Source organism: Macadamia integrifolia, unplaced genomic scaffold, assembly GCF_013358625.1.
Source record: "Macadamia integrifolia cultivar HAES 741 unplaced genomic scaffold, SCU_Mint_v3 scaffold595, whole genome shotgun sequence".
Lineage (NCBI taxonomy): Eukaryota > Viridiplantae > Streptophyta > Magnoliopsida > Proteales > Proteaceae > Macadamia > Macadamia integrifolia.
In genome coordinates, this window is record NW_024870494.1 from 474,926 (window position 1) to 499,399 (window position 24,474).

The window sequence follows — 24,474 nt, forward strand, 5'->3', positions numbered from 1 at the left end:
AAAAAAAAAAAAAATTAGAAATTGAAAGGAGAGGAAGCTAACTTGAACACCATTGTAAATCTTAATAGAGATAGGGCTGATTACCATGACAAAGAAAATATGTAACTACTAGCTAATCCTTGTAGAACAATAGAAGTAGGCCCATAATAAATAAGCCTGAAATCCAAAGTAGGACAGAAGTTGGACCAACCAGCCCTTTCTCAGCTCTTCTTTAGCCCATGATGTGCATCATTGGTGGTCCATTGTGAAATAATCTTACCCATGTTCAGATTTTTTCTTTATCCTTTATTTTTTCAAATGTTAGAGACTGAACTGTATAGTATTGTCAGAAACCTAAAACATTCATCTGTTTGTTATCTCATGGTTATTTTGTATCCTCATTGTGATGCTTATCTTTTCAACTTTCTCATGTTGTTTTCCCCCATATTATTTTGTGACATCTTCTGAATTTTCTTTCTCCTACAGGTTTCACGCATTCTGCTTTTGCTTTAGGATATGAGGCAGGGATTGACAAAAGCCCTATTGATGGCAGTTTAGTTCCACCAGGTGCTCTTGTTACATTCGTGCAGAAAGGACTTCAATATCTTGAGCTGGAAGCAAACTTGAGTACCGTAAGTGTGCTCAATTCATTTTTATATCAGGAATTTTAGCTATGGAATGCTCTAGAATTTTACTCTGAACGTTGCTTGTTTTAAGCTTGCTAGAGTTCTGGAGATGAGGACGATGATTTCTCCTTCTTACAACCTCTGGATCTTATAACAAAGGATGTCAACGAACTACAGCAAATCATAAGAGAGAGAAAAGAAAATCTTCGAAAGGAGAAAGAGAAGGATAAGGAAAAAGAAAGGGAATATGACCAGGAACGTGAACGAGAACAAAAGCGAGAAAGGGAGAAGGAACGACTGGAAAGAGAGAGAGAGTGTGAAAGGGAAGGGGAGAGAATAGAAAAAGATAAGGATCATGAAAGGGAAAAGGAAAAAGAAAAAGAAAAAGAAAAGGAAAAGGAAAAGGAAAAGGAAAAGGAAAAGGAAAAGGAAGAGGAAAAGGATAAGGAAAAAGATATAGAAAAAGATAAGGAAAAAGAAAAGCAGAATGAGGATAGCACTGATAGAGAACCAGTCAGAGATCGCGAAGAGAAGATCAATGTCAAACCCGACGATGATGGAATTTGTGGAGGTAAATTTAAACTATTATCCTCAAAATCCCTAGTTGCAGCCTATCGCAATGGCATTCTAGGTTGCCATCCGGCACTTGAGTCCATTGAGATATGCTGAGAGGTTGGTTTTGTTCCAATGAACCCAGTGTTGTGGTTGGAGGCCATTCCCATGGGAAGATTTCAGGATTGATATTGTAGGATGGATCAGTAGGGAGTGATACTGGTCCAGATTGTTCTGGATCCTGATCCAAATGAAGGATTGAATTAATAAAGTCCTTGTCTAATCCAATGAGAATCAGACAGTTTGAACTATGTAATGCTGAGTTTTTAAATCTTGTTTTGACAGTTTTTATTTTTATTATTATTATTATTATTTTTTTTTGGGGGTTCAAATTTCTCACAGCTTCTTGACCAGTTCCTATAGGGTCCCCTTGCTGTTAGGTTGTTGCAATATTATGAGATCCTACTATGTTGCTCTTGTTTCATTTGCTCCTTGTTCTCTCTTTTTTGTTTTTTTTTTTCTTTTTGGGGGCGGGGGGCGGGGGGAAGGGGGAGATTGGTAGGAAGGTGAAGTTGGGACTTGATCTCAAGTCTTGGCAACAACATGCCATAGACTTTACCAGCTGAGCCAACTATCAACCATCAAAAGAGGAGGGAAAGAAGAAAGAAAAAGAAAAGAAGCTTTTTACTTTTAAATGGTATGAATTATTTGCAATTTGCTCCTACTTGGACTATTGGAGACATTCTCATAGAAATTTTGGAATTGAAATCTACTGTCTATGTAGTTTGACTAAATTGGGAAAGTTTTACCTAAGTTCTTGGCCTGTGAATAATCCTTCTATCTACCTTGTTACAGTTTTATTAAGATTTTTGTAGTCATTGTTGTTTAATTTAGGTTTCTAGTTAGATTAGTTCAGGAAAAAAAAATTATGTTTTAAGTGGTTTCACTGATTAGGTAAGTTTAGTTTCGGTTGGTCTATCAATTTGGTGGTAACTAATGTAGTGTGATCAAGGGGATAGATTTGGTCTGACATGGAGCCTTTTGGTCGTTACACAATTTTGTAAAAAATCCCTAAAAATACCCATTCTTGGTGTCAATATTTTCTAAATATGGAGTGGAGGCTGAAATAATATAGCTCAGTTGTTGGCAGTCTGAATCGTCTGAGCAGTCTGATCTTTTTAAGCAAAATATTTGGAAAACCTAGTGATATGATATATAAGAGTTGTTTCTATAGACAAAGAGCACAGTAAACAAAATGTAGAGGAACTTAGTTATGATTGAAATTCCTTGTTTTTGGAAATGGAGATAACTGTTTATACTTTGCTTGAAGGTTCATTTACTCGTACTTAGAAATATATTTTCACTATCAAACTTATTATGTAACCACTACTTCCCGAAATGTAAGTTTTTTTAACCTTCAGTTAATAAATTTTCAAGTTGACCCCATTTAGTTGGGAAAAGGCTGAGTTGTTGTTGTAGTTAACATTTTTTCAAACTCTTGATACTAGAAGAAGGAAAAACAACCACGACCCACTGCAACTGTATATTCTCCTCTCTGTTTCCAACAATTATTCATGCATTTAATTCATCAACTTTGTTTCTTTGTTCACTTGTTAGTTCCTTAATCAAATATGTTCCTCTGAAACTTAATCCCTAGTGTCACCAGACCAGTTTTAAAATTTGAACCATTTAATTTCCTTCAGCAACAACAACAACAACAAACTCAGCTTTATCCCAACTTAATGGGGTCAACTACATAGATCTGAGCAAAAGACAAAATATGAGAAAAGAAAATCAAGAGAAAGAACAATGAAAGTGAAAGTGAAAGTGAAAGTAAAAGTAAAAAAGGCCCAGCACCAACATAACAGGAAAATCTCAGCTAGATGGGGTTGGCTACATGGATCCTTGCCTTCTACTCTGCTCTATCCAAGGTCATACTTGGGACAATCCCTAGACTATGCATGTCATTCCTCACAACTTCTCTTTTGGTCATTTTAAGCATGCCCTAGATCTTTTAGCTCCTTAAATCGGAAGCTGGTCACTCCTCCTCATTGGGGCATCCCTAGGCCTCTGTTGAACGTGGCCCAACCACCTCTAACAACTCTCATGGAGCTTGTCATTGATTGTGGCAGCTTCCAGATAAGCTTTAATATGCCCATTCCTTACTTTATCATTCTTAGTTTTGCCGCACATCTATCTTAACATTCTTCATCTTTGCCACACATAGCTTCTCTATATGACACTTCTTAACTTCCCAACATTCCACCCCATATATCATAGTCGGGCGCACAACAACCCTATAAAATTTTCTTTAAGCTTTAAAGCAATATGTCGGCCACACAACACTCTAGACACACCTCTCCACTTCGTCCATCCTACTTTAATACTCTATGAAACATCATCCTCTATGTTACCTTCTTTGTTCATGATTGATCCCTAATATCTAAACCTCATTTTACAAAATCTCTCTCCCCAATTTTCACCATATATTATCCATCATCGGATTTTCTTCAATTACCATAATACCAGATTGACGTGAAATTCTAGCAGTATCCGAATTTCCTCACCCTAATGCAACTATAGAACCAACTTAGCAAAATCTTCAGTGGAACTTTGAAAACCAAATTTCTTTTAGGGCCAGTGTCTAAGAAAGAACCTAGTAAATCCACCCCCCCCCCAAAAGAAAAAGAAGAAGAAGAAGAAACTGGTATCATGTGGCTTGATTTTGGAAGTCTGGTGAAGATGTTGATGTTGATCACATCCTTTGGAAGAAGAATTTTCGGGGTTGGGTTTGGTTTAGGATTTTTTTTTTTTTTTGGGGGGGGGGGGTCAAGTTAAACCCCTGGGCCCATGGTACAATAAGTTGGGCCCAAATTTAAGTTCTCAATGGGTTATATGGGTCATTGGTTAAATAATTTGAGTTTTCTATTGTAACATGCCCTTTCTATAAGCCCAAATATTAGGGATTGAAGGCCTATACGGGATTAAGTTGTTACTTCTAGGCTAAGTTAGTTGTGCTCCTTAGTTGTTTCCTTTTTCTTCTACTTTTTAATTTTGTAGAGTTTCCTATTTTTATGATGTAGCTATTAACTGCAGTAAATAAAGGAGGGGGGCCCATGCTGCCCATGGATTTTGGCTATTGTTCAATTGAATGTTTCTTTTAGTGGTGATCCTGAGAGTAGCTCTGGTGGTGAAGCAAGTGCAACTCAACGTGGTGAATACCTGGATTGGGAGGGTGGTGAAGTGATGCAGGCGCACTACCTTGGACCGACCAAAGCCCGTTTGGGAACCCAAACCAAGAACCGGTTCAATTTGGGTCTCTATCCTAGTAGGATATTAGGAGTCTATTTATTTATTTGGATTTATCTTCTAGTCTTTTGTTTTACTTTGAATAGGGTAGCTAGTTGTAGAGTTCCATTATATTCCAGTTTTAGAGTTAGAATAGGAGTGTTTTGGTTTCTTTAATTTATACCATGTAACCACGATAGATTTTCAGAATGAAGAATGAATAGGGAAGCGTTTGTGAGTGCTTGCGATATTCCCCGCCCCCCACCCTCTTTTCATTTTTGCGATTCCATCCTTCCCCTGCAACTTTGAGTCTCATCTCAGGTTTCCCCTTCTTCCCTAACCGGCCCTCCACAATGGAGCCTTAGTCATATGTCCCCTTCTTCCCTTCTCTTCTTTTGCTTCATCTTCTTTCCCTCTGTTTCTTCCGTATTCTGCAGAAATTTCAGCAACAATATACTGTCAACCATGACCTGTAATGGTGTTTTCTAGGTTCTACCTTATCTTCTATTCTTAGTTCTTTCGTTGCTTTTGCTTCTCATCTAATATTCGACAGGACTTCATCAAGTTCAACTCTATGTGATATTCTGTTCTGTCCATTCTGTGCAACAGAACTTAAGACATGCATCCCTCTCTAATCCATGGTCAGATGGTCTTCAATTTTTAGTATGTTGTTCTACTCCCCCTTCTTATTTAATACAAGTTTGGTGTTCATCCAACCATCCACTTTGGAGTTTTAGTTGTTTTTCTTTGAGTTTCTAATTGTGGATTTTTAGTTTCCATTTTCTGTCCTCGCTTGGTTCTTCCAATCTAACCATCATCTTGCTTTGATATTTTAATCCAAGTTTACTTGAATTTGGAAACCGAAACCCATGCTAAAAGCAAATTCAATGGAAGGTCTTTTTGGTGTTTATACAGAATCGAATGGGGATTTGAGTAAATGAAATATCAGCCAGCAGAAACAAGAAAACAGATCCTGAAAATAGGAGATTTTGAAGAAGCATAAACAAATTAGGATTCTTGAAAAACAATAGGATTTTTGGGGTTTTTGATGAACTGAAACGAAAAAAAAAAAAAAGATATGATTGGGAATCACCACATGATTTGTAAGGTTGTCATCACCACAGCAAGGAGCTCTTATCTCACAGAAAATAAAGGCAAGTCAATGTTTCATCAAATTCGTGTGCAGGGCTGAAGCCCCTTACAGCCTTATATAAAATACTCAAAATAGGTTCAAACTAAACTTAGAATTCACCTAGACAATACCTTGATATGGAGGTACTCTTAACGTACTAAAACTCCGCAGAAAATAAAGGAAAGCAGCTTAAAACAAGGCGACCCTATATATCTATTCCACCCAACTAAAACACTTTAATAACAATTAAAAAAAATAGGTCTTTAACTAGACTAACTAATAGAGGAACTTTATTGCTACGCCTCCTACCCATATTTAGGTCCTTTAAAGTGTCATATTACAATAATAACCTATTGGACCAAAGACCCAACATGTATAGCACCCTACCCCAGGCTTATTTCCACTCAAATAATCCCAATTCTGTGTTTTGACTGCTAAGGTACTTTGATTATTGTCTGGTGTCATTGGATTTAAAATTTTCATGCATACTCAGATGAATTGTAAGTATTTATATCACAGCCTCTTGCAAATTAAAATTCTCTAAAAGTTTCGTGCATCTTCTTAGTGCCGGAGCCAATGGATATATGTACAAGTTTGCCATCTGTGCCTTGTGAAATTCCAGCATCAGATGTAACTATTTTGGAAGGGCATACTTCTGAGGTTCGATGTTCGCCCTCCCCCCTTCTCTTTCTTGTTGCATCTCTTCCTCTACTCTCTTTTTTCTTGTCTTCCTGTATACTTTCTATCTGTTCTCATATTATCCCCCTTTTGTATTGCCTTCAGGTTTTTGTTTGTGCATGGAGTCCAGCAGGTTCACTTCTAGCGTCAGGGTGGGTGCCTTTTGTCATAGGAAATTTTATTGATGAAAATGATTTCTTCAGATATGTAGATGTCCTTGTTATGATAGAAGTCCCCCCCCTCCTGCAGCGGTCTCCTCCCATTTTCTATTTTAAATAGATAATTTCTTTTTATGGTTCTCTTGCAATCAAACCCCAATGAGGATCAGGCAATGCATGGTAGATTGAACTGATATCACACCAAATATTTTTTCTTGGTACAAGATTTTTTTAACACCACACTAGTGTTGTTCAAGGTAAACCTTCTCCCTGAATTGATAAAGACTTCTTGACTTTTTTGGACTACCTGAATTCTTTTTTTTTTTTTTTTGGGGTGGGGTGGTGGTGTAGTAGAAATGCAACCCTAAAATGATGCAAAAAAAAAAAAAGAAAAAAGAAAAAAAAGGGGGAAAATAAGAACAAGCAATCACACTATGCACATAGATTTACGATGTTCGGCAAGATTGCCAACGCCTTCGGTGAGATGAGATCCTGCTTCACTATCAATTGAGAATAGGCTTACAATGCTCGTCCACCGCTCTCAACTTAAACCTCACTACAAATATATGGCGAAACCTTATATAGGAATTTACAGAAGTACCCATATAGCCTTAGACCAGAATCAGCCCACTTTTGCCACAGATGGAATTCAAGACATTGTACCTCCAACAGGGTGTTTATATTTGGAGAGTGGCTGCAAGGTTCAATTCCCTTTGCCACTCGCTACCATGCTTACATATAATCTTAATGTTTATTATTAATATACTGAACATTTCCTTAAACTCATTCTGTTGACTTTGACATTTCTATATGCTTTTTGCTTCTTACATTTTGTCATAATCGTAGTCGGTTTTGGTTCGACTACTACTTTATTAGATCTTATAGACTATGTTATGGAGAAAGTTTCTCTTCACCATGGGTGAAGAGATTCCCTGTCAATCGATGGTCATAATCTCTACCCTCCCCATTGTACGAAGTCCCAAAATTTCCCTTGAGTGTCCAAAGGGTCCTTTCCAACAGCAATAAAGGTGATGGTGAAGAGAATCTTGATCCTTATGTTATTGTCTAAGGATCTTACGATTTTATGGTATCGTCTAATTTTATAGGTCTGGAGATTCAACAGCACGGATTTGGAAAATCCCAGATGGGCCTTGTTGCTCTAGTAGTGGGCCTCCAAACGTACTTGTCTTGAAACATTTTAAGGGTCGAACTAATGAGAAAAGCAAGGATGTCACTACACTTGATTGGAATGTGAGTTACCTTAAATTACTGATGGTGTTGATTATGTGAATGCCATTAAATTACAATTGGGAATGAATACTGATAAATGTTTACTGATATGAATTCATTTGAATTTTCACTCAACAAAGATGAAGCCGGAGGTTGTGTTTTGATGTGTCAAAGTCCGATTGCATTTCTGTGTTTTTGTTGTCGAGAGTTTTAGGTTATTGTCTTATTGGATTGATATTATTATTTTTCTCACTTTTTGTTTGTTGTTGTGCAGGGGGAAGGGACACTACTCGCGACAGGGTCATATGATGGGCAAGCAAGAATCTGGAGTAGAGATGGTAGCATTATTCTCTTTCCTATTTTGTTCTCTTCAGTAGTCAGCTTGGAAATGGAATTTCCCTTCGGCCAATGCTCTGTTTTTGTGCTAGAGATTTATAAGTTGTAGTAAGTCATGACTGTTTAGAAGGTTTATGTCCTATATCAGAATCCTGCTTTTGCACTTAATAACCATGTTAAGATAATGTTATGTAATTTGGGACCGTTGTGGTGTTTACTTTGAAATTTATGCTCTAGTAATCCATATTGTTCATCTGAGAATACTATGAATCTTGTTATGACATTCATGTATGATTATGGATATCACTTTAAAAACTTGTCTAGTCCTAGCTGTTGATTGGAAGATTCAATTCTTATATTTTATGTTTTCCCCCAGGGGAGCTGAGGAGCACGTTAAACAAACACAAAGGACCCATCTTTTCTCTAAAGTGGAACAAGAAGGGTGATTGTCTTCTTAGTGGCAGTGTTGATAAAACAGCCATTGTGTGGGATGTCAAGACAGGGGAGTGGAAGCAACAGTTTGAATTTCATTCAGGTATGTTTGTCACTAAACCTGTGAGAATCTGTATTCTTTCTTTTCAGTGAAGTCAACTATTTGAGTATAAAGTTAATTTATCTGATAAACTGGCAGCTCCAACACTTGATGTTGACTGGAGAAACAATGCTTCCTTCGCAACATGCTCAACAGACAACATGATTTATGTTTGCAAGATTGGAGAGAATCGCCCCATTAGAACTTTTTCAGGGCATCAGGTCTGTTTCTTGCAATAAAGTGGTTATTTGTTCTTGTCGCACTGCACACATTCATTTCACCTTCTTTCTTCTTAGCATAGCAAAATTATGATTGGATATGTAATTATCATTTCAGTTAATAAATAATTGTGTATTCAGTTCAGCTCAGTGGCTTGTGGCTTGATCAAGTCATGATAGTGTTGCTATCATTTGAAATCCTAATCATTTTCTTAGAAGTATCCCGTGGGTTTTATTGGAAGAGAAGTGCCATGAGGGTAGGGTTCTACTGGTCAAAATAGCATCTTCTTTGTTAATGGCCAACGGAATCGGGTTATCAGAACTAACCTACTTCAATTTAATTATGGGGTTGGATTCATTCAACCAGATCAGAACGTGTACAGTATTGAGTCTCCTCCTATATGGCAGACATCAAAGATTGTCAGGCTTGCCTTTGGGTTCTTTCTTAGCTCCCTTGTGTATCAATTCATTGGACATGCTACTCAAAAGAATATCAGGTTTAGGTTGTTTAGGATTCTTACTCACATTCATGTAGTTAGCTCCACTGTCTATCATTACATTTGGATGTGCTGCAATATCTGATCAATTGGCTAGAACGGTTGGGATGAGAGTTTTCTATTTGGGTTTTCATCTATTGATGGAATTGTATCCTCAAATAGAAATCCAAGAAATACAAAAAAAATCAAGGGAACATGTATAAAGTGAAGCTAAAGAGTACTGTTACTGAGCTGCTATCTAATTGTTTTTGGTTTTGGTTTTTTCAGGGAGAAGTTAATGCTATCAAGTGGGATCCAACTGGAACATTGTTGGCTTCTTGCTCTGATGATTTCACTTCAAAGGTGACTCTTGGATCCTTCTTAAGCATTTTTTGGATTCCCTAGGGCCTCATATTCCTATTTGTTCAATGGGAAGATTTTCATGGTCTGGAATTTATTAACTTCTGTAATGGAAATTTGATGCAGATATGGAGTATGAAGCAGGACAAGTATGTGCACGATTTGAGGGAGCATGTCAAGGTTCTCATGAGCTTTTCCCTTCGTCTTTTTATAATTTTATTTCTGTTCAAATAACAATCATAAACATTGATTACAAATATTGCAGGAGATATATACCATCAGATGGAGTCCTACTGGACCAGGCACCAACAATCCCAATCAGCAGTTGGTGCTGGCAAGGTAAATTTAGGACTCTTATGTAATTCTTTCCATTTATTTGCATCTGGTTTATAAGGAATTTGTCATCATACAGAGGTTTCTTCTTGTTATCATCCGTAGTTTGCAATGGATGTGCTAAAATTTGAATTGAATCATTAAGGGAGTATCTGCTTTTAGTGGGGGAGGATTTTTTTTTCCCCCTCTGATTTACATGGTTCAGTAATTAATTTTACCAAAAATTGGATTTAGAGTATTCCATCCGTTTTTGTTATTTGAGAGTTAGGTAAAAGCAAAATAAAATTGTATTGATCTAGTATATTACTGAAATATATTACAAAATTTTGGAAAATGAAAATTTGTGGATGATGTTTCCAGAGTAAGCGGTGGGTCCTTGGTTATGATAGATTTGCCACCATGGAGGATAGCAACCCTATCATATGATTGGATTCTTCTTTGTCATGTACAATCCATAAAAAGGACAAATGGAAAAGAAATGAAAAAGGATTTTACAAAAGGAGCCTTATAGTCAAATGAGACTGGGATATAAAATATTTTTTATAAGCCTATCAATTAAATGTGGGTACTTCACAAAATATCCATTCTCTTTTCACATTTTCATTTTTTTGTTGATATAATACTAACCCCAATACTAATATATATATTGCATTTTTTACTTTTGGCTGTCGTCAAGTGCATCCTTTGATTCAACAATAAAGTTATGGGGGGTGGAGCATGGGAGTCTTCTTTATAGCTTAAATGGTCACAGGTAAAAAAATTTTCCTCTATACTTGGTTACATGTACTGATGTTGGATTTTTTCAATCTTGTTGGCTTAGTTATAATTTCATTTGGGTGGTATTTTGGTTATTGGACTGAAATGAGTTTGTCTGGTTATTTTGGTCATTTCATCTTTTTTTTTTTTTTTTTCTAATTTTTTTCTACCTTTTTGATTATATATTAACATTTTGGGCTATATATATATATATATATATATATAGATCATGTGTATATGTGTCATGTTTTATATATATTTTGACCCTTACAACTGATGTGTATATAATAAGCATGTGTTCATAGTCTACCTCAAATATACCCTGTTCAATGTATTGCTTAGCTTCCTGTTATCTCAAATATCCCCTGCTCACTGCATTGGCTAATTGTTGTTTGTCTTTTGATTAAAATAAGGGACCCTGTATATTCTGTTGCATTTAGCCCAAATGGTGAGTATTTGGCTAGCGGATCTTTAGATAAATGCATGAACATCTGGTCAACTCGAGAAGGGAAGCTTGTTAAAACATACACTGGTAATGGAGGCATATTTGAAGTCTGTTGGAACAAAGAAGGTGGCAAAATTGCTGCCTGTTTTGCGAATAACACTGTCTGTGTCATGGATTTCCGAATGTAGTGAGTTTAAATTTCACCAAGAGTGCTGGCTCCGTGCATTCACCGAAGGTGGTGAGCAAATTGTGTGTAAAACACATTCACGAATCATGATGAGGAATTTAAGCTAGCCAATTCTGGTATCCTAATTGCCTCATCATCTTGTATTTCCATTCACTTTTTGATTCATGCTGCTCATGAATGATGAAACTTGCGTTGCACAATAGAACTGTACAAATACCTGAATACATGAACCTGTTTAGATGAATATAGTAATGTAGTCCCTTTTGTACTGCTGGAAGACACTTATGATTGAATTTTAATGTGTTGTGCCCATCATTAACTATAAAATTTTGATTTAAAACTAATCGGAAATCGCTGATGGCTTGACGGTTTATCCTTTCACCTGTTTAGTTGAATTTGTACTGTCATTTTTAGTAAATGATCCTGAAACGAAATTGCTAACTGAGATTGGAAATTGCCTTTAAATACCCCAGTTTTGGAAGGTTTTTCTTAAACAGTTTACCATTTCGTGTCACGTGGAGAAATGATGTGGCTGTTTAGACTATTGGATAGAGAGGATAATGTATGGATTAGCTAGTTTTACAACCTAATTCAATCCTACATTTACCCGTTGTATTGGTTTTTAAAAGCTGCCTAGTGGGGAACTTGGATTGGATTGAAACTTGAAATGTGAGCAAGAGTCTTGGGGCTCAATTTTAGTCACATCTGATTTCCATGTGGCAGAGTTTTAGGACTATTTAGAAGTGTCATTTGAGAAGTCATGGGACCATACTCAAAAGTTTTTAGATAGAAAATGAAAGTCATTCTAAGGAAGAATCTGATAATTAATTAGGGGAAATTTTCTGTATTCACCCATGATAATTACCAATTCCTATATTTGAAGGTTTGAAATGCCTTTTTACTATTCTCAGAGTCCAACCTAACGCCACGATTGCCATTGGCTGAAGAAACTCTTATTCACTTTGGATGCAAAAAAAAAAAAAAAAAAAAATCATAAAGGGCAAGAGAATGTTATCCACTTGCAAGATCACCATGCAGACCAATGGAAGATCGTGTGGGGACATGGGGGGGGGGATGATCTTTATGCATTCACCTATGTTTAGACATAGAGACATGGACCTATCCGTAGGTTGCTCAGATGGGTAGGGCGAATTGGGGGTCTTAGGTTCGCGATTGAAGTGGTGGTGGGTTGTTACGTTAATCTCCCCGAGAACCTGAGAATTAGTCGAGGTGTACGAAAGCTGGTTCGGACAAAGGAAGAAGAAGAAAGAAAGAGACGTAGAGACATGCAAGTGGACATTTTTTTTCTCCTCTAAAGTAATTCGAGATTTTGAATCAATTACTCCAACAAATCCGACCCGCATCAACTTCATAGGCTCATTCACCACCACCAGTTTTCTTGCAAGTGTTGACCCGACATGCATCTGTGGTCTTGCCTTTGCTAGAGCCACTTAATTGAAGTTGGCTTGGAGGGGAAGAATGGTAGGTATCCCTTTCAGATGTGATTCCCAATCCTTGGGACTTGTCCCATCTTTACGCTCGGTGGTTGTGGGTTCAATTCATTTTGGTCAAGAAAACTTTCTCCAATCAATTCAGAAGAAAGAAAAACAGAGAGAATACTTTCTCCTAGTTGCTCCAGACGGGTGATGGGACTTCCCTTTAGTCACGGTAAATCCCTTGATCAAGGCATTCAGATGGTGGTGTGGAGTTTGTGGACTGTGAGACACTGGAGTGGGTATCGGGGAATGATACAGTGATGTTATCTATCTTGTACAATAGGGTAGACTTTTATAATCCTAAATGGATGTATTTTTGGTGTAAAACTTTTTCCAAATCATTAAGCTTTGGAGAAATTTTTTTACAACCCATTATACCCAGCGATAATACCCTTTCTTAGTCCAATCCAAGGGTTAGATGAGGTGGATTAAGGGATTCCCACGTCATCTAGGGTGAAGGGAAATTCGATCACTGAACTTTCCTCGGCTTGTTTCGTCAATGGAGGAATTTCTTACCCATTTTTAACATGATCTTACTGATTGAAATCTGTACCCGTCTGATCAATACTGATATCATATGTATTGGCTCAGATTAGATCAAACCGTTTTTCCCTTGAAAAGGGTAATATCTTGTTATTTTTAACCATTTTATCCTCCTTTTAGATATTATATCTCAATCATACATTTAATGAACACTAGTTTAGTCTAGTGGTGGTAGCTTTGACGTGGTTCATCATTAATACTCTTAGCACGTACTCCTCAATAAAAGAAGTTGGATTGGTTGTTAGAACAATCACATGATCGTATGAGTGAACATCTAATATTTTGTCTATTTTGTTTTCAAATATACCTCTTCACCCATATAATGATAGGAAATAAGCAATCGTATAACTAGATGATCATGATCATTAGGAGTAGTGGATCCATTCTCGTCATTAAACCTTTACACTTACAAATCCATCGGAAATTTTGACTTTTACACACCAGAGTTCCCCAAAACTCCAAAGAACAAATAAGATCGTCAACCAGAGCCCACAGAGGTTAGCTTCGCCGCTTCGGCCACGCTACCCTGTTTGTGGAATTTCAGGAACCTTTGAAGAAATTGTAGACTTTGGGTTCGCTATAAACAGTGAGGCAATTTGACTGATTGGGTCAAGAGACGACAAATGAAACAAATTAAATTGACAAAAAGCGCAGGAGTCAAGAAAATGTACATGGGAATAATCCTTGTCTCAGGACTGAAAGCAAGAAAAAAGAAGCACAAAAAGAAGAAAAGGTTAAAGATTTCTCTCGTGAACACAAGAAAAAATTACAGGAAAAAGGAAGAAGAAATGTCTTTCTCTCGTAAGACGTGTCCCTTGTTTGCAGGTTGCACTCATTATCACCAGCCACCAGCCAGTCCAGTTTACCCTTTTGTCTACCATGGCCCAATGGCCCAATGGCCCCAATCTCCTCTTATACTCTCTTCTTCCAATGTCTTTTCTCTCTAACTCAAAGATTCAGTACTCAGTTAGTCTCCTGAGTCTCGAGTCTCGACCCCTCTCTGTTCATTTCGCTAGTCCTTCCTGGGTAGTGGGTAAACAACAAATATGCACATTCAATTGCCTCTGCAGGGGGGGTTGTTGCAGAAGGTACTGGTTCTGGTCTTCTTCTGGCTCTTGGTCACTGCAGAGAAGAACGAAGCTGCGAGATTTGGGTACGAAGACGTTTCTCTAGGTGTCCAAGAGAGTAAACAACAACATCACCACCGCCAGAAGCAGCCCGTTCACCGCCCATTTGATAAGTTTTTCTCAAGCAAAAGGAGAGTTCCGAACGCTTCCGATCCTCTCCACAATCGTTGAATACACTTAGATTCTCCTGTTGCTGGTGCTCTTCTCATCTCTCTTTCTGTGAATCTCTGATGGAAGACGGGTTTATCTATTGTTGACTCTTGCTTATGGAGGAGGAGGTGACAGGGTAAGAACTAGGACATGTGAATAGGGACAGATATTAGTGATTTTTAGTGTTAGCTCAATAGTACTATACAGTTCGTTATTTTGTGTATTTCTGTATCACTAATATCATAGTAACATTGATGATGATGAAGAAGTTTGATTACTTTTACCTCGTAAATTGGAATCCATGTTCTGTAATCTTGGTGGGTTCTGGGTATTGCTTCTGTATCTTAAATCTTATCCATTATCATGTTAGGAAACGAAGGAATCAGGCCTCAACTAATTTAAGGAAAGCTTTCTCTTTTCAAGGAAAAATCAAGCTTTTGTCTCGTGTCCTCTCTTTCTTCTTCTTCTCCTTTTCCTTTTTCTCGCTTTAGTGTCTTCTACTCCATCTTTAATCTTTCTTTATCTTTCCATTGATTTTTGTTGTACCTTTTCATGTGCTCGTGAGATTTTGGCCTTTATCCTTTCCAACTTTGAGCTTTATTCACTTTCAAGTTTCAAGATTTGGCAATAGTATTCATCTCTTTACTTTAGATTTCTAGAGATTTGCGGATCTGTAATTCATGTTAGATGACTTCGAACTAGCAGGGAATAAGCCATTTTAATGGCTCGCCAAATTATGCAGTTTAGTCTCGAGCTAAAAATTTCAATTTGGAAGGGTATCTTAAAAATTCCATTCTTGGTTGAAGCTGATTTCTAAATCTTGTAAACTCAACTTAACAATACGATTAAATGCATCTTAGAGAAGGGAGAAGGTGATTTCTTTACAGATTTGTTCTTACACAGGTTTCTGATAACAAAGTAAAACAAGTACAAGAAACGTCTATCTTTCTAGTTTCTACACAGAGGGTTCAAATTATAAGTTTAATTCCCCGGTGGAATTAAGGGCAAGTCGACCTCATCGCACCAATCTACACACCTCGTCTCAAAATGAGAACTTTGTACATCGCAGGGGAAATAGCTCAGCCAAACCTTCCCTCCGATCCTCCATTTGAGCACGCTACCTTCCATATCCTTGCTCAGCCTCCACCCGACCTCTTCCCCATACTCGTCCCTCGCAAACACAACGCTTCCTGACTTGTTGAAGGTCCTACTCGCTCCAGAGTATCTCTTCCTGAAAATACCATTCTTCGTCTTCGGATCTCCACCAACCCCTCTAGGCTTCCAAGTGACCACCTCGTCTCCGCTCGTGTTATCGCACAAAACCGCCTCGAACACCGCCGCATTCCCCTCTGCGTCCTGCTCCCATTTCCAGTTCTTCATCGTCTTCCTCGTCGACGTTATCGCCGTCGCCTTCAATCTCGGCAGGGACGATGATTTTGATTTTCCGAAATTGCCCTTCACGACCTTCTGCGTCTTCACTTCTCTCTCCGGGTTGTCCGTGGACCGGCCCAGGCTCAGCCCAGCCACGTAGGTTGCCCCGATCTCCGGTCCAACCCATACTCGTATCCTCGACGGGAAATGCCTCTCCTCATCGTAGTTACCGTTACTGTTATCGTTCGTGCTGAAACTCAGCTTGGATACGTGGAAGCGTAGGTTGTCGACACGTGCGGTCACCTGGATAAAGCCCTCATGAAACTCCACCGTGTACTCCAGCTGGATAACGGCCTCCAGTTGCTGATGCGCCAGTGCGTACGTTAGAACGAAGTCCTTCCCCTTCAGCACCGGATACTGATCATGATCGGAGCCACCAATACGGGTCATCGATAACACCGGAGCGTATCCCTTCAAGGACCAGAGCCCGTGAGATTCAGTGGCGTACGAGAACCCCAGGCGCAGGTTGTTCTTGTACGGTGATTGAGAATTTACTGCTACTGCTTCTCCTCTTAAGATCAGCCACTTGGCTAACATGTACCCAAGGGTGTGCATGAAGCACAGTTCTCCGTCCACTCCTATCGAAGTCAAGAAAGTTCTCAGTACATGCTTACAGGTAGATAAAGCGCTTAGGTTCGGACCCAGCAAGGATTCCATGTAGAGGGAGCCGGCTTCTGCAGGGGCATCACATACGCAGAGCCAGAAGAGACGGCAGAGGAAGACCAGGTTGAAGAAGGTGGAGAACGACTCGGGAGAGTGAGAGTCGAGAATCCACGAAACCGGTTCTGGTTTGAGCTTCTGCAATTGGGAGCGGGGGCAAGTGGTATCGTACGCTATAGGTGCGCGGGCTATGATTTCTTGGAGGAGTTGCAGGAGAAGTGGGAGGAAGGGCTTGTCTGCGGAGAGTGGACAAGGGTCTGATACCCACAGGGTTTTGTTTGGGTTTTGGGAAGGGTAGTAGAATCCCTCAAGGGAAATTGAGAAAGTCACAAGAGCTTCTGTGTTGGAACCTGAAGTTCGTTCTGCTTGGAAAAGAATCAATTTCTGGGTGTTGTGTTTGGCATCTTCCTCGATCGCGAGCTTGAAGACGAGTGGGGAGTTTGACTCGACCCACTCATCCGAGCTTGGGAGTTCACATATCCATGACCACAAATCCATGTTTTGATAATGGATTGGTTGGTCTGGACAGTGGAGAGGTGGAGACTAGAGAATGAAGATGAAGATGAAGATGAAGATGAAGTGTTTGTTTTAATATTTATGAAGGAAACGAGTGATAGATGGACTGCCAACCTGGAGTGAGCCTTAGCCACTTGAAAGAGGGTCCTGCTAAGAAATGAAATTGGTGGTTCTAAACTGGCCTCGTTCTAGATTTTCCTCTTCCGATACCGTTTTGATTTTCTTTATATATATATATATATATATCAAGTTTGGAGAAGAATGAACCACGATCCATGAACGAACGTTGGAAGGTTTTCACACGCAGAGATGTGTACCAGAAGGGTGCGTATATGGACTATATGGTGCGGTGCCGTAACACAACACGTTCGACCACAAACGAGAGATTAGTGTCCTGACTGCTGAATGCTGATTGATTGTTACGCCTGTGAGAGCAATAAATTTCATAATAAGGGTCAAAAGATGCACTTATCAATTGTGTATACTTCTGTAAGCTAGAAGAGTTATGGAACACTAAACCAATGAAAGGATTTTCATTGACACTCCTAATTACTGTTAAATAATCCCTATCTTAGCTACGAAAGAAAAAAAAAAAAAAAAATCCTTGAATTTTATTTCAAACACTCAAAACATATACACATTTTTTTTTTTCATTTTTAAGTGAGGGTGAGATCTTGTCATTGTACATTGATGAGGTCACGAACTACAACTCATGATATTGTTCACTTTGGGCTGCCTATAAAGCTCCCTTAATGTTGCCTTTATGGTTTTGAAAGACCTCATGAGTGAGTGAGTACTTAAATCCTTACATGGATCACAATCTTCACTTCACTCACTGATATGGAGTTATCTTAGTCGCCCTGTGTCTAGTTTTTACCCATGATATACATATATACTTGAAGAATGTGTTATACAATAACAACTCTTGGCAATTACATAACAATAAATATATTTTTGAATCATATTAAAACCCAATTTTTCTCTGACTTAAAGAAATTTTGAGAATAAGATAAAAGGAATCCAAAAAAGGTTACATGTTCTACATACATCTATAAAAATTTCATTTAGACAATACCAACCAAAAACGGGAGAGTTGAGATTAGATGAGAACGACAATGTCACGTAGCATGGAGTTTTTACCTCTTCATTTTTTTTCTTTTTTTATTTAAGAACAATGTTACCATTCTACTTGTTCAAAGTTTAGTCACATCCTCTTTCCTTGTCAAGGCATTGCTATCTGTATACCTTTTCTTTTGGGGTCAAGGTGGTAAGGTATACTGGCAAGGGACCATGCCCAAGGAAGCAGAGGTCCTGAGTTAACTAAATTCTCTCCACCCCGTGGGGTTACATAAAGCTTCCATAATTTATCCTGGGGTCTCCACCTTTCATGGTTCATGTGGGTGGTGGGGTCTTAAATGAGCGGTTTACGTGATATTAGGGAGGGCTATCCAAAAAACATTAGGTGGCAAGAGATAGACCTTATGTAGACTTGTCCTTCATGTGGGTTGTGGATCCTACATGAGCCAAGGGTTTACCTGACCTATCCACTTAAAATTATGGACCGTGGGGTTCCTTGTTACTAATGAAAGGGAAAGTGAGAAACCCAATGGTATTTTCCAAGGGGACAATTTTTTTTGAATTTTCTCGTTTTATTTGAAAAAATTATTTAGGCTATGTTTGGTTGCAAGGGAAATTAAAGGGAAAGAAAGTCAAATTTTCATACTTAAAAAAGAAATATATGTAATCATTACCCCATGTGACTGTATAATTACTTTAAATCATTCCATATTTGATTATAAAATTTCACTTTACTTTACATCCAAAACCCTTTGCTATAATATGTAAAATAAAAAGTACATGTAAAATGTATCATTACCAAATATGGTTAAAAAAATCAAATTATTTATATAATCATATTGAATCACATGGAGTAATAATTATGAACATTCATTTTTTAAGTATGAAAATTTCCCTTCCTTTCCCTTTAAATTCCCCTTGCAAGCAAACAAAGCCTTAATGTAGTATTTAATGCGAGAGTTAAAAAAAGTTTGTAAAAGTGATAGTAAGGTGGAGTGGATCAAGTCCTCGTGCGAGAACCATTCTCGTATGGGGCTGATCCGCATAGATGGAATTCACCCAACAACCAACTCTATGGTGGATTCCATCTGTGTGGATCAGCCTGTACGAAAATGGTTCTCGTATGAGAATCTGATCCACATTCATAGTAAGGAGATTGTGGATTATATTGCTGATCCAAACCGGATTCCACCAAATGTAATAGCCACTATTATCTTAGACATTGGAAGACTATCGTCCTCTTTTGAATCAATTTAAAAGACTATCGTCCTCTTTTCAATCAATTTATTTTTCATATATTCCAAGGCTGTGAATAGCATTACTGATGTCCTAGCAAGGAAGGTCATGTCTCTTGTATATGTGATAGATTGGCCGAGTTCCATCTGTGGCTTCACCAACTCTGTGTGAAGGAAGCCACTGGTTATACACATGTTTCTCTTCAGTAACTCTGTTCTTAAAATAATAATAATAAATAAATAAATAAAAATTCAAAAGTTATTTGATGCATTTTTATATGAAAATGATAGAAATTTACTATAGTTAAAAAAATAAGTGTGTTATACTAAAAGGCCAAAAAGGTGAAATTACAATATTTTGTAATAAGCCATGGCTACAACAAGATCTTCCCTTTTTCTAGTCCCACTTTTCCCTTGTTTAATTAAAATTCCTTCCATCCCTTTTGTTTTATGAGCCCTCCTCTACTGAAGCCCAACCCAAAATACCTAATTGGTATTCGCGTGGCCCAAATCTTGACGTTCCTGACAAGTCCAGCCTAACTTCACCAAAGGGTCGAGTTGGGTGAACTCGTTTTCCGGTTGGCCGGACCACATCAAAGACTTCTCACTGAACCGGAAGCGGGACCCTCTAATGAGACTACTACTCAATTGCAGATTTGCAGGAGCTTCCGAGCTCGGCAAGTACCACCCACTGCCGCCGCCTCTCTCTAAATAGTTTGTGAAGGAAAAAGCTATCGGTGATTAAAGGGTTGGGCAGTCTCATTTTCTGCGACGAGAGTCTGATAATTGATAAAAGATTAAGGCATGGAGAAAGGATTGCGGGCGTATGGGGAGATATTGAGGCTAGTGAGGCGGTTGCCCAAGGACACCAGGCCCTATTACTCTAAGTATACCAGAGAGAACTTCGTCAACTACAGAGACGCAGATCCCAACGACGCCAATGCCCTCGACGAGATCTTCAATAGGACCTACGTCCATGCCACTTGGGTTCTCTCCAAGGTCCTCTCCCCTTCTCCCTCTCTCTATGATCTCTTTAATTTTAACTCTTTCTCATATCGTTGAGTTCGCAGTGTTGAACCCACTAACCCATTGTTTGCTTTCTTACCCGAATGTGCAGTATTCGGTGAACGTAGCGGCTGCCGATAAGCTGAAGGAGATCTGCTGCAATCACTGACTTTCTTTGCCTGCCACCTGTTTGTTTATATTCCCAAATAAGTACGCCAAACATAAATTTTGTTGAACTTGTCTGTCACGTTGGCTTTCTTCCTGAATTATCTCATGTTCACTACAGTTACTACAATAGTTTGAGAATGTAATTGTAGTTGTGATATAGTTGTTGATTCAATCCCATATAGTACTTTGCCTGATCTATTACAAAGTTGAACCTTTTATGGATTGTTGGACATGGTTTGCATTTTTCTTTAAGGCCATTTACTATGTATGGTAATTTCACTATCTCTGTTAAGGAGATCTGTTCATGACTGTTTGGTTTGTACCTTGGTTCCCAAGAGAAATTTGGGTTAATCTTATCCCCTATTTCCCTTAATATAGCTATGTGCCTTCGTAGTTTTGGTCTTCCCTGACCTGGTTCTTGAAACATCTATCCTGTAGACATGGCCTATTCATTTTAAAAGCCCATGTGTTAGTCCTGAGAGGTGCAAGAAGCGCATACTCCGAAGTACAGACTGCATAGTGCTTCTGCTTCACAATGACACATTAGGATTTAGGATGATTGGCCCTGCACACATGTACTTCAAATGTGCCAACAAAATAAGAAGATAAGAAGCTTCAACAACCCCCGGATGGAGGGGCCAGGGGGGTTCCTTCTTTCTTTGAGGCTCAGTTCTTGACAAAGCAACCCAACGAGCTCTTGTACTACCTTGTTTTTCTGTAACTTATATTTCAACCAAAGAAACAGTTACCCCCATCACCAACTGCTCTTCCAATACTAGGACACCTCCATTTGATCCTCCTCCAGAGTAAACCGATTCACCAAACACTAGAGGCTCTTGCGAGCCAATATGGCCCTGTCCTTTGTCTTGTCTCCAGTTTGGTTCCTGCTCCATCATTCTTGTTTCGTCTCCATCAGCCATCGATGAATGCTTGACCAAGAACAACATCATCCTTGCAAGCCTGCCCACTACTTGGCCAGTGAACATCTAGGCTACAACTACCACACTGTTGGGAGGTCTCTCTAAGGCCACCAGTGGTGCCACCTCCACCAAGTCACTGCCATTAAAACTTCTCAAATAATCTCCAAAATTCTTCTGAGTATTCAAAAGAGATCAGCCACCCTGTCCCTTAGTTGAGGATTGCAGAAGGTGAAATTGAAGTCCATATTTTTTCAACTGAAAATGGATATCATGATGCAGTTTGCTGAGACAAAGCGGCCTTTGGGGATGAGGAGGTTGATTTCTAGCCCAATCTTGAGGTGGGTTCCTTTCAGGGGGAAGAGAAGAAGGTTGTGATATTTCAGAAAAAGAGAGATGCACTTTTTTTTTTTGGTAAAAGAGTAAGAGATTCATTCTTGCAGGGTTTGATTGATGAATGTCGGAGAAGGATGAGCAATTCTACGAAGGCAATGGAGAGGAAGACCATAAGGGTGTACTAAGACGATATTATTAAAGGCATTATAGTCCCTTCATTGTCTTATGAACCACTCCTAGTAGTTCTAAAGTGGTTTGTGGAATCAGATCAAGTGAATCACCGGATTTAAATCAGAATTGCTTTGGTCTGATCCCATACCTGCAATCTATCTTCAGAATTTAACCACGGTTCGAGTGCCTAACAATCGCTGAGAGAGAGAGGGGAATAAAAAAAAAAAAAAAGAGGCCGTTGTATGGATTATAGGGAAATGGCTAACAAATAGGATATCTGAGTCAATATAATTTTTTTTTTTTGGTGAATTTTTATTTATTTATTTATTTTTTGTGAATAATGAATTCATTATCAAGAGAAAAAAAGAAAGAAAGAGTATATCAGAGAAATTTAAGGGAAATTATTTCGGTATTATTATTTTTTAGAAACAGTTTGTTTTATTACACAATTGTCACTAGTGATGGTTAGGGAAGGAGTTTTCTTCTTGTTTATTTTATTTTGCTACATTTTTAACAAAATATACGAAGCCTCAAGTATCCAACATATATTTCAACCAAAAAAAGAAAAAGAAAGTATGCAATATTGCCTCGACTCTTTTCTCAAGACAACCATTGGTGTGGTGTGTGAATTCTTCCCCATATTAGCAAGATGGGGGAATGGGAATCTTATTTCAACCAAAAAAAGAAAAAGAAAGTATGCAATATTGCCTCGACTCTTTTCTCAAGACAACCATTGGTGTGGTGTGTGAATTCTTCCCCATATTAGCAAGATGGGGGAATGGGAATCTTCTCTCATACTTTCTTATTTATTTAGTGATTCAATTTCTCTTAACCTCGTGATGAAGAGAGAACTCTTATCCACAAGATTTGATCCAATGATTTGATGATTTGATTGGAGAAGGTTTTCTTAGGGTTGCATTAATGGATAAGGTGAAAACGGGAGAGTTGAACCTATATTCTCTCAATATGTATGCATGTACTAGTAGGGTACCATCCAACCACTCTAGTAATTGTTTTTGAGAAAAGGGTATTTAGACATTCAACAATAGACAGTGTGTGTTAATGATGATATATTTTTTTCTAGGGTTAGTGTTGACGGTCACTCTTTTTTTTTTTTCAATCAAAGAAAAGAAAAGAAAGCTAAAATTTAAAGATTAGAGTTTTATACATCACTTTGAGAGTTTCCATAGTTCCTAGTACGTTGACATTCACTTTTCCTAGAGTTCAATTGTAGCATCAAATTATCATTGGTTAAGATATTCTAAAACTAGATCCTATTTTAGGTGAAAAAAAAATTCTCCATTGTGGAAAAACTCTCCTCCTACGAGGAATGCCTACTCTTAGAATCCATCAAAGCTCCATGACCAATGAATCTTCAATACGATTGAAAGAAAACTTAGTCTTATTATTATTGTTATTTTTTTTGGGGGTAAGATGGTTCTAAAATTTCTTAGGCCCTCTTTAGTATCATTTTTCCTTTTTATTTTGAGAGAAAATTGCATTGCCACCCCCCGAACTTTGGTCCTCATTCAAAGCCACCCCCTGGACTTTTCGAAATGTCAAAGCCACCCCCTAAAAATTCAAAAAATTCCAAATCGATCCCTGCCGTTAGCCGACCCTGTTAAGCAATGGAATGTCTGTTAGTTTTTATTTAAAATACCCAAAACACCCCCATATGATGTGAGTGGACCATATTACCCTCTGCAAATCCCAACCTCTTTGCAAATCCCTCCCGTTGTCTCCCAATCTAGGATTAGGTTTCCGTTCACCACCGTCGTAGTCTCTGGGAAGAAGCAATCTCGATTTTCGTCAAAAAACCGATTCCAAGAGACAAAAAATAGTAGAGAGCTGGTAGAGAGAAGAAGTATCTCACTTTCTCTCTCTATTCTACAGAGTACATACATGTTCTCGTTCGTCTGCTTCGCCAGGATCTTTGAATCTTTTCCTTCAAAGTCCATTAATGGCTGATTACCTTTTAAAGAAATGGTCTGAAACCCTAAATTTGGTGTGAGATATGTTTTTCTTTTTTTTCCACGGTAGAAAGAGGTCAAGAAGAGCAGAATTGGGTTTCCCTTTTTTCACTGAATCCCCAATTCTTGGATGATTTTTCACTGATCTTTTTTCTGGTTTGAAACTAAGAGATTGGAAGGGATATGACGTTGGCAAAGATGGCTCGGTCGAGGGGATCGATGGCCTCGGGGAAGGTTGTCAATGGTGTACTGCAACTTAAGTGTCGTGTGCCGGCACCGTATGGTTATATTGATGATATCGGCGAGTTCCCTGTGGAGAAGGTGGTTCAGAACTCGATTCGATTTGAAGGGGATCGATTCAAGTTCCCCGGTGGTGGTACCATGTT

At 38.4% G+C, this 24,474-nt stretch overlaps 3 protein-coding genes across 4 annotated transcripts in view; 2 read left to right on the plus strand and 1 right to left on the minus strand.

Annotated features, from left to right (window-relative positions):
- Positions 1-11,613, plus strand: part of LOC122069383 (WD40 repeat-containing protein HOS15-like) — a 13,824-nt gene extending 2,211 nt beyond the window's left edge. For both annotated transcript variants that reach the window (XM_042633382.1, XM_042633383.1), the window contains 13 exons: positions 466-611; positions 705-1,176; positions 6,143-6,237; positions 6,361-6,407; positions 7,520-7,664; positions 7,918-7,981; positions 8,356-8,514; positions 8,611-8,732; positions 9,494-9,568; positions 9,692-9,745; positions 9,831-9,904; positions 10,575-10,649; positions 11,068-11,613. In XM_042633382.1, the coding sequence (XP_042489316.1) occupies positions 466-611; positions 705-1,176; positions 6,143-6,237; positions 6,361-6,407; positions 7,520-7,664; positions 7,918-7,981; positions 8,356-8,514; positions 8,611-8,732; positions 9,494-9,568; positions 9,692-9,745; positions 9,831-9,904; positions 10,575-10,649; positions 11,068-11,287 (1,748 nt within the window). In that variant the 3' untranslated portion in view covers positions 11,288-11,613. The remainder of the gene's footprint in view (positions 1-465; positions 612-704; positions 1,177-6,142; positions 6,238-6,360; positions 6,408-7,519; positions 7,665-7,917; positions 7,982-8,355; positions 8,515-8,610; positions 8,733-9,493; positions 9,569-9,691; positions 9,746-9,830; positions 9,905-10,574; positions 10,650-11,067) is intronic.
- A 3,803-nt stretch (positions 11,614-15,416) lies between these two features.
- LOC122069363 lies at positions 15,417-17,401 on the minus strand. The gene has a single exon (XM_042633360.1). It carries the CDS (start codon positions 17,189-17,191, stop codon positions 15,584-15,586), a length of 1,608 nt encoding a protein of 535 aa, XP_042489294.1. The 5' UTR covers positions 17,192-17,401; the 3' UTR covers positions 15,417-15,583.
- Positions 17,402-20,088: 2,687 nt separating this feature from the next.
- On the plus strand, positions 20,089-20,924 carry LOC122069377 (LYR motif-containing protein At3g19508). Its single transcript, XM_042633373.1, has 2 exons — positions 20,089-20,520; positions 20,639-20,924. Exons 1-2 carry the CDS (start codon positions 20,326-20,328, stop codon positions 20,693-20,695), a joined length of 252 nt encoding a protein of 83 aa, XP_042489307.1. The 5' UTR covers positions 20,089-20,325; the 3' UTR covers positions 20,696-20,924.
- Positions 20,925-24,474: the final 3,550 nt, after the last annotated feature.

Excerpts from the sequence above, each read along its gene's own strand:
- LOC122069377 (XM_042633373.1), top strand. The coding sequence starts at position 20,326 with ATGGAGAAAGGATTGCGGGCGTATGGGGAGATATTGAGGCTAGTGAGG. Across the intron at positions 20,521-20,638 it reads CCACTTGGGTTCTCTCCAAG|TATTCGGTGAACGTAGCGGC; the intron begins GTCCTCTCCCCT and ends CCGAATGTGCAG.
- LOC122069363 (XM_042633360.1), bottom strand. The coding sequence starts at position 17,191 with ATGGATTTGTGGTCATGGATATGTGAACTCCCAAGCTCGGATGAGTGG.